Source organism: Capsicum annuum, chromosome 1 (assembly GCF_002878395.1).
Source record: "Capsicum annuum cultivar UCD-10X-F1 chromosome 1, UCD10Xv1.1, whole genome shotgun sequence".
Lineage (NCBI taxonomy): Eukaryota > Viridiplantae > Streptophyta > Magnoliopsida > Solanales > Solanaceae > Capsicum > Capsicum annuum.
The window spans coordinates 23,452,762-23,469,525 of NC_061111.1; the positions used below are offsets into that span (position 1 = coordinate 23,452,762).

The window sequence follows — 16,764 nt, forward strand, 5'->3', positions numbered from 1 at the left end:
CAAATGATACCAATGCCAAAGATCAGAATAACAGCTAGGCTCAGCTTATGGTAAGATATGAATCCAGCAGGAAGAATTGTTATTATGCCCTGCAATGAAAATGTAACAGCTGAGGTTATGGCTGCCAGAAAGGGATCTGACAGTCACTCTTTCTCTTCTTCTTGTTGTACATGAGAGTACTCAGTTGAAACCAATCCATACAGAGTGGCTCGAGGCCATTGTGCCCTTTGGGACTTGGGAGTAGTCTAAATCCTCCACTAATTACAAAGATAATACTCACTACTTTCTTTAGACCGTCATAACTTTAAAATCCACTAGGGAAGACGAACTTCTAAATGTTTCAAGTTCTTCATGTTTGACCAGAATCGTGACAAATACTAGACCATTCAACGTGTGTTATTTCCCACTTTTCGTTGCTAGCCAAACAAAGAACTCTTAATTAAGATGTTATCACAGTATCGTTACGATTTTAGATGTTAACGCGAAGCCAAGACAGTATCATGCAATGACAACTAAATGGGGCATTTCCCAGCTACACCCACTCTCTGTGTTCAATGACCCGACAAAGAGGTATCTTGTTGGTGATAAATGTGTATTTGGTACCGAGGTGTTCATTATCAAATATAGTGGTGCAGGAGAGCTTCTACCCTAGCCCAAAAATCCTTCTTATGATGTTTATACTTGGAAAATCTCTAACTACTCCAGTTCAACCATCTCATTTACTTTAGCGAGTTTCACTCTTGGAGATTGCAAGTGGTATGTATTATTCAGCTCGATCCCTAAAATCTAGGTTCAGTGACAGATAAAACTAAGGGATTTCTTGTGCATGATACATTGGTTGTTCAATTCCTGATTACACGCATTTTTGCAGTGAAAAGATTTGCCTAGTCGTGTGTTTTGCTCATGTTTCACCAGTAAGCCCCCCCCCCCCTCAGAAGCTCCTTTGAATTTTTTGTGTTTTAGCCTAATTGACTTCCGCACAAATATTCCAATACACTGGCATATTGGCATTGCTTATTTATGTTAATATGTCCATGTGTTTTATATTGATTATGCTATTTTCAATCTGCCATTTGTAGAAAAACTATGGATCTTGTGAGGCTCGACTTTTAATGGTACAAGTTTGATAGGAGATGAGCGGATTAAGATGACATGTAAATCAACATTTTCTGGCATTTGCCCTGTGTGGAATTAGCATGGTGATCATTGAACAAGGCTTCCTCTTCACCCTTTTAACTTTAGGGGACTTGTTTCAGTTGCTGCATTTTGCCTTCTGCACATTATTTCATGACAGTAAAAGTATGATTGATAGAAGCTGTTTTTGACCAATGTGTGCTGTTTCATATCAGATGTATGACATCTCTCCTTTACTTCCAGTAATCATTAGTATATTGTTATTTGTTCTTGTGAAAGCTAATCCAATTTGTCTGAGAATGAATGTCCCTCTAATTGTTTGTGGAGACGTTTCAATTTGTTTTGTCTGACATTACAGATGTCTTACTTGCCATCTTCGTAGAAATTTATATAAACAGTCGTCCACCCAAAATAATAGCCGGGATATGCATATTACAACAACGGGATATGCATATTACAACAACAACATACCCAGTGTAATTTCCCCGGTGTGTGTGCAATTACAGTGTAATTCATGACACTCTTCCGTTATCAATGCATACTGCAGTAAGTCATTAAATTATTATCAATCCATCTATTGACCGTGCATATTGCTCTGGTGAAAGCTATATCCATTTCGTCAAGATATTGAATGAACGTCCCTAAAGTTTGTAGAAATGTTTCAATTTGTTTAATGCGAGTGTGCAACATTGCCTCTCTACCCCATACGAGTAAGGTCAGTATACATTCTAACCTTCCCAAACCCATCTCACTTGTGAGGTTACAGTTGGTAGGATAGGATATCTTCTCTCATCTTAAAATTTATCTCCAAAATAAGCAAAAACGAGCAAGAAATTTGTCAAAAAGTGAGCCCTATACCTTCAAATATACCTTACTGCATTGTTTTCGCATGTCAACACTACAAAACAGATGGTACTGATCGATAGCAGTGTCGTCAGTGTTGAGTTTAAAGAAGTTTTGATCTGGTGGCTTCCATTTGTTGCATTTGATAGTGTGTTGGCTTCAATTAGCTCAAAGCTTAACTTCTGTATTAATCAAGCTTGACAGTGAAACCAAACTCATTTTTTCTTTAAATAAATAGCCTGAGTTCAAACTTACATGAGCTGGGATTGTGTTTCAATTATGAACATATGAGTTCATTTACACCTCTACAGTTATTAGTCTTACTAGCACACTATGCACATTACACACAACAAGTAAGAGGATCAATTCAGGGGAAAAAGCAATCACCATCTGTTTCTAACGCAATTCCCTGAACTATCATCGGTAGCTACTTAAACTTGATAGTCTCAAGACCAGGGCTAATACAGCTACAAGATTAGAAGGTTACCGTAAGATCCTTTAAAAGAAAAAAATCAACCAACCTATGACGAACCACTTCTGCTGGAGTTGCTCTGGAAACTGTAGCTACTCAGCATTTATCGAGAAAAACATAGCAAACACTGTGTACGAGATTAGAAGCCACCTGTTGACGTTGCCTGTTTTCCACGGGCTCCCATGATAACTCAGCACTGCACACAGTACCACAGCTTCTATGTAAGTGGAGCAGATAAGCCTAATAATGGCATAACTCAGTAGAGAATCGTTATCAACGAATTAATGGACCGTCTGATGCGATATCAGGAAGATCAGAACTAGTGGAGAACTTCAGCCATCTCTTCCTCTCGATAAGCTTAATGCACGGTTGCAACACCAACCCAATTGCAACAGCAGCGAGGCTTACAATCATAACTTTGATTGTAGAGAAGGCCAATACAACACCGATAAGAATGGCTGGAGGTATGCACAGCAGGACAGTTCCAATTGTTCCCCCGGGTATCTTGAACGGGCGTGGTGCATTTGGGTACTTAATCCTTAACCATACAAATGCTATAAATTCCAAAATCATTCCAAAGCAATACAAGAAATTTTCTGCTGCTACTATCTCCTGAAAGCTCAGCCATGAAAGTAAAATCACACCAGAAGCCGAAAAGAGAATCCCAATTAAAGGAGTTCCATGGCGAGATCTCTTTGCAAAAAACTCAGGGAGCATTCCCCTCTCTGCCATACCAAGTAACTGAAAAGAGTCACTACTCATTTCAGCTACAAACATCCCCATGTTTGATACAGCAGCAGCACCTTGAACCCAACATCTGAGCCAAACTCCACCAAGTATCTTCGCTATGTCTGAGAAATAACCATCAGTCCACAAGTCGCGCTGGAGGGGAACAGCTCCGGTACCAATCAGCAAAGGGAAAAAATACGACAGCACAACTAAAATCACAGCATAAAACAAAGCCTTGGGCAGAGTCTTTTTCGGGTTATGTACTTCACCAGCAAGAGTACTTATCGAATCCCAATAGTTCAGATTCCAGAAAAGAGTATTCAGATACAAGTTCCAATCAATATTATGTACATCTTGCACCAACCATCTTGAAGGCCTAATTTTGGGAATCGAAATGAGCCCCATAACCACGAAAGGTAGGATCGACAATATACCAAGCGAGACAGCCATCCATCCAACAATCGTTAAACCTCTATAGTTCATGTAAGTAAGAACCAAAGTAAGTGCTAAAACAGCTACAATCCTAGGAAGCCCACCACCTAATGCAGGGATAGCTGATTTAAGGTAATCTAGGAACATAACAGGATAAAGTGCATTGTCGATAACTCCACTAAGCCATTTCACCCAACCTTGTTGAAACCCCCAATATGGACCTAAAGCAGATGAAACCCACACAACATAACCACCATTCTCAGGGAACATAGTCCCCATTTCAGCAGTAATCAATGCCTCAGGGACACTCCATATTAATGGGAAAATCAAGAAACCAAGAAGAGCAAAAAGAGGACCAGCTGCTTGCACAGTGTCCTCAACACCAAATGGACCACCAGAAACCTCATAGAAAATGAGGAAAATTAGTGGCAAAAGCGAAACTTTCTTGGCGTTATTTGCTCTAGGAGATAGAGGAACATCATGAATCCCTATGTACTCTGCACCATTATACTCCCCCATTGGTATTGCAGATTCTCTTTGTACTGAAACCCTCAATTTCTGCATTTACCAGTAAACATTTTCATCATACACTAGCTACTACAGGAACCAAACATCAAAAGAAGAATTTTTTTTTAACAATTTATAACAAGGAGTTGTTCAAGAAAGCAATTCAATCACGAAAACAACATTAAAACAATTGATCATGACAAAATTACATAAAGAGTCGCCAATTTTTATTGTCCATCTACCAATTTCATCATACACTAGCTAACTATAGGAACAAAACATCAAAAATAAACATTTTTTTAAACAATTGATAACATGGGGTTGTTCAAGAATGCAATAAACTTACAAAAACAACAATAAAACCATCAATCATGACAAAATTACATAAAGGGTCATCAAACCTTGTAATAACCATGTACCAATTATCATGCATCAAGTTTATAGCAAGTAGTGTAATTAAAGAATTAATAAAAGAACATGACCACGAAGAAAGGTAGTAAATCAATTTGAGGAGTTGCACCATTTATAGCTTCTCAAAAACTAATGAAAGATGAAAGAATTTTCAAGCAAGAAAAGGTACCAAAAAAAATTGATAGATCACAAGTATTGTTGCTGAGAATTTGCAGTTCAGTGGAATTGCATGCGAGGGAATTATAGTGGTTGTGTGTGTGGGGTTGGGGGGGGGGGGGGGGGGGGGATTGGTGGGGGGTGGGGGGGGGGGGGGGGGGGGGGGGGGGGGGGGGGCAAGGGAAGTTGTTATTGCGTGGCATAACAACCGAAGTTTTAAAGCACCTAATGGCAGATTTCCCAAAGTCAAAGAAGTTTTAATTAAAATTGAAAAATAAAAGTATTCATTGTTCAAAAAATATGAAAGTAATACAGCTAATTTGGATTTAAAAAAATGTACAAGTTGCTAATTGGCCTGACGTTGAAGACCATATAAAATTTTCACTTTACATAAGACACTTTTCTTTTTGATCTGCAATTAACCTAATGTTGTAGATCAAATAAAAATATTTGTTTTGTTCACTTAGCATACTTTTCTTTTTCATCTATCAAAAAAAATAAAAAATCACCTCTTTATAATTAAAAATAACATAACATTAAAATTTCTCTCTTTATTCTTAATAAAATATAATATTAATTAAATTTGTTAGAACATATTTTTTGAAAAAAAAAAAATTCTGTTAAAATTTTATCTGTAGTTAAATAACATCACGTAAACTAAAACTACATGAAACTAAGAAATAGCTTTTAAAGTCATTTTCTACAAGATATACATCTGAAATAGTATGAGAATATGCGGATCCACGTGAATCTTCCCAAGTTAGAAAATCTAATATCGTATGAATTAGAAAGATCTTTATTTTTAAATAAATTGTGTTTATTGTATATAAAATGCGTCCACGAGTAATCAACAACTAATATATTGTTATTTGTTATTGCTTATATTAATCGGTCAAAAGCCAAAACCACATGCATCATTTGAAAAATAGTATCTACACATCATGGAAGTTATTACGAGGATTCTACTTCATAACAAAATGTTTTCTCAACTTAGGAAAATGTTGGATCGGAGTTTGGATTTATAATTTGAAGATTATAAGTTATAAAAATAAGATTATTAAATTTAGGTGAATTTATAAAAAGAAGAAAAGTCTTGAAATAACTGATAAAAATTGTTGTCATGTGATCAAGAGGTCAAGTCGTGAAAACAATCTATGACAAAAATGCTGGATAAGGTGATCTTGTGATTGAATTTTTTTCGAATCCTATGCTCAATGAAAACTTTAATGCATCAAAATATTCTATATGAGTTCATAAATAAATATCTAGAACCCTTGACATGAATAAATACCCAATATCATATAATTATTAAATAATAAAACAGAAAGGTCAACTTCTTTGTGGAGTTCCTCAATTGAACTCCTCAATTCTCAGTGAAAACACACATGGCATGTGCTCTTGCTTGCCACTAAAACATTGGGTCACCCTATTTGGGAGAAACTGGACTCCATCCAAACTATTGGGCCATACTAGGCCCATAAAGTTTGGACCAATTTACCCCACTTATGGAACCTGGCCCATGAACTTTTAAAAAAATAGAAAAGACGTGGCATTATCAAGAATTATTATTGAAATTTACTCCAGTTTTTTGTTGTAAACATTAGAAAGAGGGGCGGCTTAAGAACATTGGGAGCCTAAAGCGAATCTTTACTAAGAGGCTTCAAATTCAATTAATATTTTGTGTAAATTTAGACATAAAATCTTCAATTTTTAAAATATAAAAATATAATATAAGTCTATTTATATATACTATATAAAAAAGTTACATATTTAGAAACTATATAAAAATAGTATAAGTCTATTTAGTTATCAACTCAAAATTTTAAAAAGATTCATGCTCAAAGAAAATAATTGTTGACTCTCCAAATAATAACTAAGACACATAAATTAAAATGAAAAGAGTATTATTAGAATATAAATTAACCATCATTGATTATCAATCACATTGACTAAGTACTTTTTATATAAAAATCTTGTACTTTTCTACCATAAAATATCAACCAAAAAATTAAAAATAAAGAAGACACATAACAATCTTTTTCAAAAATAATTTCTTTAAATCTCATTTATCCTGAGATGATTTATAACCACACATATACTTATGACTTAGTTTTGATCTCTATTTCAAAAAAAAATCAAAAAATCTTAAATTCTATATCAAGTCAAATTGTATCACATAAAAATGAGGCCTAAAATTTTGGGGCCTCAAACTATTGCTTCACTTGCTTGGCCCTTGGACCGGCCATGATTACAAATTCTACCCCTTATGGAAAGAAATTATAGATTACGGGTGTGGTCGATGCCGAGGAAAAAAATGGTCTTTTTTATTTATATGTTTGCATCCAATTCGTAATACATAAAAGGCAGTTCGTTGCACTAAAACTTCTGTTATACACTGGATTTGGGAAAGATTGAACCACAAAAACTTATCATGCATTTTCTGCAAGAAGTTGTTTCCACGGCTTGATCCCGTAACTTCTAGGTCACATGCCAGTAACTTTATCAGTTAATTACTCTACAACTATCCTTCATCAAGCACGTAATAAAAAAATATTCTCCTAAAAATATTTATATATAACCTAGATAAATACTATAAAAGGTGGAGTTGGCCAGTGGTCGGGAGTAGGAATGTACTCCCTCCGTTCCATTTTACTCGTCTCAAATTAAAATGGCACATCTATTAAGAAAAGAAATAAATAACATTGATAGTTTACCATAGTACCCCTATTAAATGATGTTTATATTTTAATTTAAAGAAAAAGTAATTAATTTAAAGGGTAAAATATGAAGAAAAAAAAATTATCTTATTTTGATAAGTAAAAAAAAACAGGTAAAATAATACACCAAATTAAAAAATTTAGAATGAGTAAAATCAGATGCAGGAGTATTATGTGTAGGGTAGTGAGGATTGTAGATAAGTGAACGAGATGAAGATAAAGTGTGTTGAATAAGAGTGGTGCGTCAGGTGTACTGAAATGGAAAAGAAATGTGTAAATATTAAACGCTTAAAGTTTGGAATGAATTTGATCATCATTTTCATTATTAACAAAGCAAGCCAAGTCAAACATTTGCACTTTTCACTTAAAAAAGATGAGTTGTCTTTAGAATTTTGTGATACACTGAACTCTTTGTAGGCGTGCACTGTTTTTTTCTTCATTATCCAACATCCATACCCCACTTCAATTAATTCCCAAACCCCAAATTACTTTTCTCACTCATAACTACAACTTTCTTTTAGCATGGTTCAAACGTGTACACATAGGTTTTTCTCATGTAAAATGAATATTTGATATTAAGGATGGAAAGGAAAAATAATTTTTTTTTTAATTTTATAAATTAGATAAGTGATTTGAAGTAATTACTTTTAGTATATGAGCCAAGTAAAATGAGACAGAAGGAGGTAATTGTTGTGTGAGATAATTAGGAAGATATTAACGATGTTCTTTTAATTTTACTCTTATTTTTTGAGTATTCTACACAAGTGAAAGAAGCGAGATCTTATGGAGTAAGCACGGAGGGGGAGGCTTTCCGGTGGCAGTTAAAATCCTTTATTTCAAAGGAGTTAATTTTGTTTGGTCATGTTTTTGGATTCAATTTAATTAACTAATTTCAGTAAAAAAAAATTTGACAATTTTTGTTAAATTACATATTTTTTCCTGCTAAAAAATTTTAAATTACCGTTTTGATATTGACAAAAATATTTTAAAAACTTATTAGTAAAACAAAAAATACTTTCCAAACTTATTTCAAAGAGTATTTCTGATAAAAATAGTGAAGATTTTGGAAGTTTTAAGCAAACATGCTAGTAATATAAGGATAGAAGAAATGAAAATTATGAGAATTACCGGCCGACATATTTCACTGTTTTATTGCTTTAACATGTCTTTTTCATATATATATATATATATATATTTAAAAAAAAAAAAAGAGAAGCAAAATTTGTCACATCAGCATTGGAAGCTAGCATATACACAATAACAACAACGAAAATAATCCAATGTACTCAACCTTATCAGTATTTTATCGTCTAAAAAACCGTTTCGATTGACCTTAATAAGAAAAAATGGTAACATGAAATTTATTAGATAAAGGGATGTGAAAAAAAAAACGTAAGAAATAAGTACTAAATAATGATTGGAAAAATTCAGATTTTCTTAGCATATCTTTTTTTCTCAGATGAAATCTAAATAATTACTCCGTCTAACAATACTTGTTTATTATACTAAAAATAGTTATTCAATAATATTTGTTCAATTTAAAAAATTAATGGATAATTTATTAAATATGTGTCCATTATACTTTTATTATTTAATATTATTCATTATCCATTTTCAAAATAATAAATTAATTATATTCAAATAGCAATAGAAGGGGAGCCTTGGAGTAACTGGTAAAGTTGCTGCCATGTGATCAGGAGGTCACGGGTTCAAGCCTTGAAAACAGCCTCTGACAGAAATGCAAGAAAAGGCTGCGTACGATACACCCTTGTGGTGGAGCCTTTTCCCGGACACCACACCAAACTATCCTTTTTTTTTTTTTAGTAATAGATCAAATTACAGATATTATTTATTATTTTTTAATTTATATGTAAGTCAATAGTAGACAACGGAGTATCACGTAGACTCCTACGATGGTCTACGGTAACATCGAGAGAAAGAAATCTATAGTTTTATCAAAAAACGTCATCGTCATTACTACTACTTGATTGCTTATTTAATTAGGATTCTCCGTCATTAAATAAATAATTAACTAACACAGCTAGCTAGCTAGAGTTAAACAGGAAAATCACTGTTTTACACCTCTATTAAGCCGCCATATATGCTTCTAAATGAATTAACGGAAAAGAAATAAATTCTTAAAAGATACCGGACAAGCTTCTGCTATGCATGGGGTTCAAGAAATACCAAACCATAAAAATCTTTATTTTACTATCAAAGATTGTTTTTCACGACACTGTTTCCACGACTTAAACTTGTGGAACCGCATGACGTTCCCCTATCTTATAAGATGTTGACAAGAACAAATATGTATATACGACCATTTAAGTTGGGGGGTGGGGGGTAAAATATTCTAAGTTACCTGGTTGTTATCACCATTCTTAGAATTCTGCTGAGATTTATGCACTGTTACTGATTCATTTGGAGAAGTTTTCTTGTCTGCTACTGAATTAGTTGCAGAGTTTTCAAGAGTTTCTGATGATGTTATTGTTGTCGTTGGCACCATTTAATTAATTTGTAGATTAAAATTTTTGAGCAGATATAAATCAAGAAAACAGAAAGGTGAATAATGGATGAATGTTTATGCTGATTGAGATCAGTAAGCAAAGGGGAAAATGGATTTTGTGATAGTTTCTGTTTGAGAGGTTTTTTTTTTTAGAGGTAAAGAGTAAGAAGAGATGAGCAAGAAAACCAGTGTACAAAGGTCAAAGGGACATTTGGCTTTATAAGATAAAAATAAAAAGGCTTTTAAGTTATGTCAGTATATTGTTGGTGTAATATATAATTTTTTTGTACCATAAGCCATCACGGTGAATTAAAGTTTCACTATATATGTATATGCAGGGTTTAAGGAGTCGAATCATAAGATTTATTATATATGTTGCTATCTCGATCTCGTATTTTTGCTGGTTGTTTTTATGGCTTGAATCTGTGATCTATTGATCATATGACAATAATTTTACTAATTACTTTAAGTCTCTCCTTTTAATTTTTAGACCATCAGATTGATCAACTTATGATCAGAGGTAAATATTCATAATAAGTCTGATTTGATAACTTAAAAATACTTCGAAAGTAAATTACTATAATAGTATAACTGACAAGATAATTTAATTTTATGATATTAAAAATATACTATTACCATGTCTTTTCTTCATTTCAATTTGTGAGATGTTGTTTGACTTGACACAAAGTTTAAGAAAGATGAAAAAACTTTTGAAATTTATTGTTTAAAATAATCTTAGACATTTATGTGACTATAAAATATTTTACTAAGGACAAAAGAAAATTTTTAAAATTAGCATCTTTTTAATTATAGAAAGATGATAAAAGTATTTTTTTTATGACGGGTTAAAAGGAAAAATGTCACATACTAGTACGAAAGGAATATAACTTAGATCCAATTAAGATAATGACTGATGGAGGGTACTCAAAATCCAATAATTTACTATGTGATATCTCATATATATCTCTTTCATATACTATATTTTTATAATATGTTAGAATATAATAATGTATATGTGAACTGAAATTGAGCCAATCCCATCATGGAAGCAAGTTGAATGCTTTTCTATTTGTGCCCCCAGTTGTGGGGTAAGGTGGGGATGATTGGAAAGTATATAATATAATTATTTTCCATGCAATGATAATTTCAATATATAATTAGATACATCAATTAAAAAGAGAATAATCGAATGTCAAACATCAAGTCATAAAACTGTAATTAACTACCCAAATCATGATTTGATTCATAATGTTAGATTTTAATTAATTTATTGTACCACTTTTGGAATTGTAATCTTATTTATATAATACTATAAGATTTTGCTTATTCGAAAATTTTACTGACTCCAAATTCTCAATTTGCTCTTAATGATAATTAAGTTTTGAAAAGTATGTTCTTGATTTTATTTTATTTTATTTTAATAAAAAAAGTATGCCGAAGCAAACTAATACTAGCATGAGAATACAATATATAATTGAAGTTGTACTAGCATGAGAATACAATATATAATTGAAGTTGTCTTTGGCATGAAAATATAATTGAAGTACGAAAAAAAGTTAAGATAACTATAAAAACTTCAAATAACCATTTATTTAAAATAGTCTCCAAATATTATTTCAAATTCTTGAAATCAATTCTATAAACGGGACTTAAATAAAGGTATATAAAAAGGAGTTATTGTTATAAAACAATAAACAACAAGAAGAAGAGTACAGAGAGTGATTCTTATTTCTTCTCTTGAGGGATCTTAATGTGTAATTTACAATGAAGGAACCCTTCTATTTATAGGGAAAATTTACTCCTAGTCTGAGTAAAAGACAGACGATTCAAATCCTAATAGATATCAAAGTAAATCTTGATAGATCTTGATAGACATTCACTATAATGTAAATACATTTATAACACTTTCCCTTGAATGTCTAATTGGTAGATAATGTGTCTAGTTAAAACCTTACTAGAAAAAATCCAGTGAAAAAAATCTAGTGAAGGAAAAAGAGTACACATCTCTAACCATACGCATATAGGTTGCCTCATTAAAAATCTTACAAGAAAACCCAGTAGGACAAAACCTCGTAAGGAAAAAAGAGTACAACACGTATTAACTCGAGAACATCCTTGAACCTTTGCATCCCGATCTTGTGCACCATCTTCTTAAAAGTTGTAATTGGAGAAGACTTGGTGAATAAATCAGTCACATTTTCACTTGAACGAATCTGTTGCACGTTGATATCACCATTTTTTTGTAGCTCATGTATGTAGAAAAGCTTTCATAAAGTGTGCTTCGTTCTATCTCCTTTTATGAATTCTCCATTAAGATGTGCTATGCATGATGCATTATCTCCGTATAAAATTATGGGTAGATTGTCATATTTCACACCACATTTTTCTTGAATGAGATGTATCATGGATCTCAACCATACACATTCTCGACTTGCTTCATGAATAACTATTATCTCAGCATGATTCGGTGAAGTGGCTACGATAGACTGCTTTGTATATCTCCAAGATATTGCAGTACCACCACATATGAACACATATCCTATTTGAAATCGAGCTTTATGTAGGTCAGATAAGTACCCAAAATCAGCATGATCAATAAGATCGGGACTGCAAACTTGCTAACAAATTAACTAAAAAAAAAGGCTATATCAGGCCTTGTAGTATTTGCAAGATATATTAGTGCATCAATTGCACTAAGATATGGTACTTCATAACCAAGGAGTTCCTCATTCTTTTCTTGAGGTCGGAATGGATCCTTATTTAATTTTTGCATGTTTCTCATTTAAGCAAATACTCTATTGCTTTTGAAAACTCTCCAAGAGTTTCAATGATACTCAAATCATCAAATTATATCTTACGAGGATAATAAAAAGTTTTTTCAGAAACTTTATATGCTTCAGGCATTTTGAATCCTTTAGGGATTTTCATATGGATGTTTATCAAGTAACAATATCCAACATGTTAAGTGTGACATCTTCAAGTGTCTGGACTGCAAATCAAAACGCTTACCGAAATGCATCCTTTCAGGTCACTTGATAAATATTTCTACGTCAGCCTACTTAAATTAGCGTAGAATTCAGATCTTCATAATCTTTTACAATATTAAGCCAATATTGTATCAAAGATATCATCGATGATTTTTTATTTTTGTATCGGTTCACAATGCGACATAACATTTGGAGATCTCATCACTTTATTATTTTCAGGTACCTAAACCTCTCATAAGGTTTCATGAAGTGTTATGTCGTAGGCTCTTCAAGAGCACATTACCTTCTTATCATGATTATTTGCTCCTTATCCTTTTCAAGGATTATTTCATTTGGAACCGATTGGTCTATCATACTTCACGCATGCATAGACTTTATCCTTTAAGAACACAAAATAGGAGCACTTGCAACTAAATATGAGATATTTTTGGCATTTGACTTGAATTATCTTTTGAATGAGGATCTGATGATAATTCCTAACATATTTTATAGCTACTTATAATCTCCCTCTTATGTTAGGAAAACTAACATACATCCTCCATCTTCTTTGAGGAATCCATCTGTGTGCATCATGGTATATTTATCAATCGTATACCGTACATCAAAACTATTAGATAAGATAGTTAGTTCCTGACCTTGAACCAATTGAAAGGGAAGAAATAATCATAATATATTGGTCTACTACATACAAGTGCTATTGTATGCAATATATCATATTTCATACCAATACATGAAACTTTGTTCTCATTAGTAATGGTTCAACTATTTATGGAAGGCATTCAATGCTAAACCATCATCATCAAGATGAATTATCTTGATTACACAATTTGAAAATTATGCTCAATTTATATTGAACAATTAAATTAATGAATGTCAAACGTAGGTTGACCATGAATGTACATGTGATCATCTTATTGATGCATCTTTTCAATATATCACATGATAGGTGAACGGACCCTTATTTACCTTTTATTCTTTTCAGATTTAGAGGGATCCAATTCCAAAATTAGTTGGTCTAACCAACTTATCATGAGAACGAGCAACATTAAAGTTCATGAAGAATTTTTTAATTTTTCAATATATGTTCAATACTCAGTATGCACATCTTCGGGATATCGCAATCATTCATGTCAACTTATGAACTTTTAATCTAGTAAACTCCAAGTTTACCATGATACGTGTTTTTTCTTTAGTAAATTTCAGATTTACTATTATATGAATAAATTTTAGATTTACTACTTTAGAAGTAGATTTAAAATTATTCAACCTCTTTTGGAGATGAGCTGTGATACAATCACAATCAAGTGCATGTTTGCATTAATATGTTTCTTATTCCCTAGGAATGAAATATAATCTTAAGCCTATCAAATTATGATAGCTTATAAACTTTTTCAAGATTTTGCTACTTCAGAAGCAAATCGAGGCATACATATGATGTAGAATTTTTTTTTTCTAATATATCTTATAATCATATAAGCGTGTGAAAATATCATCACTTTTGATGATCATTATGCATTTATCATTATGAAATATATACGCGTATATTCGTGCATTCAATCACTTATCTTCTTTCAGACATATTATGCACTGCTACCACATGCACCTCAAAAATGAAGTAGGTTGTCATATTTCAGACTTATCATATATTGCTACCTCATTCACTTCATGGAATGGAGCATATTTCAATGGGTCGAATTTCATGACTTTTCATTAAATACCCATTATTTTGCCTTAGCCATCATAATATCATCAATATGGTGGATTGAGATTCAAACTCAACATCTTATCCATATAAAGGCGTCTTAGGCATGAATCGATGAGACTTAAACCCAACATATTATTATACTTTTTAATAATATTGTTCTTGAGGAATAAATTTAAAATATAAAAAGTTCCAAACCAATTATTTTTCCTCAAATTCAATAATAATTATATTAGTAGTAGCAAAAGAAAGATAACATAAAGAATTACTAACCTTGAAATCCTTTAGATTTATAATCTCACCCTGTTTGACAGAGTCTCGTGCTGATAACTTGTTATAAAATATAAAGCAAAGAAGAAGAAGAATAGAGAGAATAGAGAGAGTGATTCTTATTTCTTCCTTTGAGGGATCTTGATGTGTAATTTACAATGAAGGAACCCTTCTATTTATAGGAGAAATTTACTCCTAATCTGAGTAAAAGACAGATGATTCAAATTCTAATAGATATCAAAGTAGATCTTGATACATATTCACTATAATGTAAATACATTTATAACAGTTATGGTTTTGTTGTAGTTTGTTTGATCATGTTTTTAGAGGAAAAAGAAAGTATTTTGAATAATAATAGAAGTAACAAAGATATTTTTTCCAAAAGCACTCTAACATACCCCTCTAATATTGATAAAAGTGTTTTCCAGAATTCAATTTATAAGTCAAACTGTTATAAATGTATTTACATTATAGTGAATGTCTATCAAGATCTAATAAGGTCTAGTTGATACCTATCACGATTTGAAGTATCTGTCTTTTAGTCAGAAACTAGGAGTATTTTTCCCTATAAATAAAGGGGTTTTGTTCATTGTATAAACAATCTAATGATCTCCCATCCTCAGGGAAAATAAAGAAGCTCCCCTCTTCTCTCTCTATTTATTCTTATTTTTGCTTTATATTTTCTTGTTCTTACTTTTATATTTCATAACACAAACACAATTTATTACTCTTTTCAAGTAGTACTTTAAAGAGTATTTTTTATCAAAAAAAAGAAAATCAAACATAGCTAATGAAAGATGTGACAAAGTCAATCCATAAAATCATGATCTCTCCAACCGGCTTAAGTTTGAGTAGATTATAACCCGCTTATTTTATGAAAAAATTAATTAAATAAACTTATTAGATTGTTTATTACAAATTATAACAACTTTTTTTAGTTTTCAAGTTATAACAACTTTTATTTAAAAAAAGTCGTTAAAATTATTTTTTTTATTTTTTTAAAGATATAAAAAAAGTAATTACTGAAAAGGAAAATAAAGATTTAATACAACTAATATACAATATTCCTTCCTTAAATGTAGGTAATCTTAATTATTAATATCAATCCACCCCCAAATTCCTCTAACCGTTTTTCTTTTCTCTTATTTTAATGCTTCCATTAAGAGCTTTCATCTTCATACACTATCTTTTTTTTTATATCAATCCACCCCCAAATTCCTCTAACCGTTTTTCTTTTCTCCTATTTTAATGCTTCCATTAAGAGCTTCCATCTTCTTACACTATCTTCTTTTTGTACACAATTTACTTATTTCAGTAAATCAAATTCGTAATTTCCGTTTCTTTTATGCAACTGCTGAGAATTATTTTGTGAAAGAAAAGACAAACACAAGTAATTCTTGTGCTATAAAAATAAGAATATTAATAATTTGCATTCAATTATGATACGTCATGGAAGGAGATGGGATTCGTCAGGTATATTACATTATTTAACAAATTGATATTTTGTAATGAAACGTATTTAAAGAATTAAATAATTTTTTATGTGTTTCTTAATTTTTTTTTTGTTAAAATGTTGAATTAAAGTATTGTTCCAACTTCATTAACATATAAACGGTTTCTTCTTCCAAAAATAATATTCAATATGTGATTTCATAATTCGATCATGTTTCATACATTAATCGTTTTTCATAATGTTATTCTGATTGCTTTGAGTAGAACAATTTTGATATAATATTTGTTTTACTGTATTATTTTATGTATGTTTTTTTATGTTGAAATTATGAATTTTCATATTTTTAAATTATGAAATTTCAAATAATTCCTACTAATGAAGTATGCAATATGTTTACAGGGAGACCTAAAGATTTTGTTGGAGATGGGATTATATAAGATGCAGA

General features: G+C 31.5%; 1 protein-coding gene across 2 annotated transcripts; it reads right to left on the reverse strand.

Moving 5' to 3' along the window:
* Positions 1-2,181: 2,181 nt before the first annotated feature.
* Positions 2,182-10,208, reverse strand: LOC107856691 (probable polyamine transporter At1g31830). Of its 2 annotated transcripts, none has more exons than XM_016701667.2 (2): positions 9,764-10,208; positions 2,182-4,168 (listed from the first exon to the last, which is right to left on the reverse strand). In XM_016701667.2, exons 1-2 carry the CDS (start codon positions 9,905-9,907, stop codon positions 2,723-2,725), a joined length of 1,590 nt encoding a protein of 529 aa, XP_016557153.2. In that variant the 5' UTR covers positions 9,908-10,208; the 3' UTR covers positions 2,182-2,722. The 2 variants fall into 2 exon arrangements, with proteins under 2 accessions (XP_016557153.2, XP_016557155.2); XM_016701669.2 differs by lacking the exon at positions 9,764-10,208 and adding an exon at positions 4,698-5,206.
* Between the last annotated feature and the right edge of the window lie 6,556 nt (positions 10,209-16,764).

What these genes read in the sequence shown, in the direction of transcription:
- LOC107856691 (XM_016701667.2), bottom strand. Translation starts at nt 9,907, where the DNA reads ATGGTGCCAACGACAACAATAACATCATCAGAAACTCTTGAAAACTCT. An exon ending in AGAATGGTGATAACAACCAG is followed by an intron (nt 4,169 to 9,763) that starts GTAACTTAGAAT and finishes TGGTAAATGCAG; the next exon opens with AAATTGAGGGTTTCAGTACA.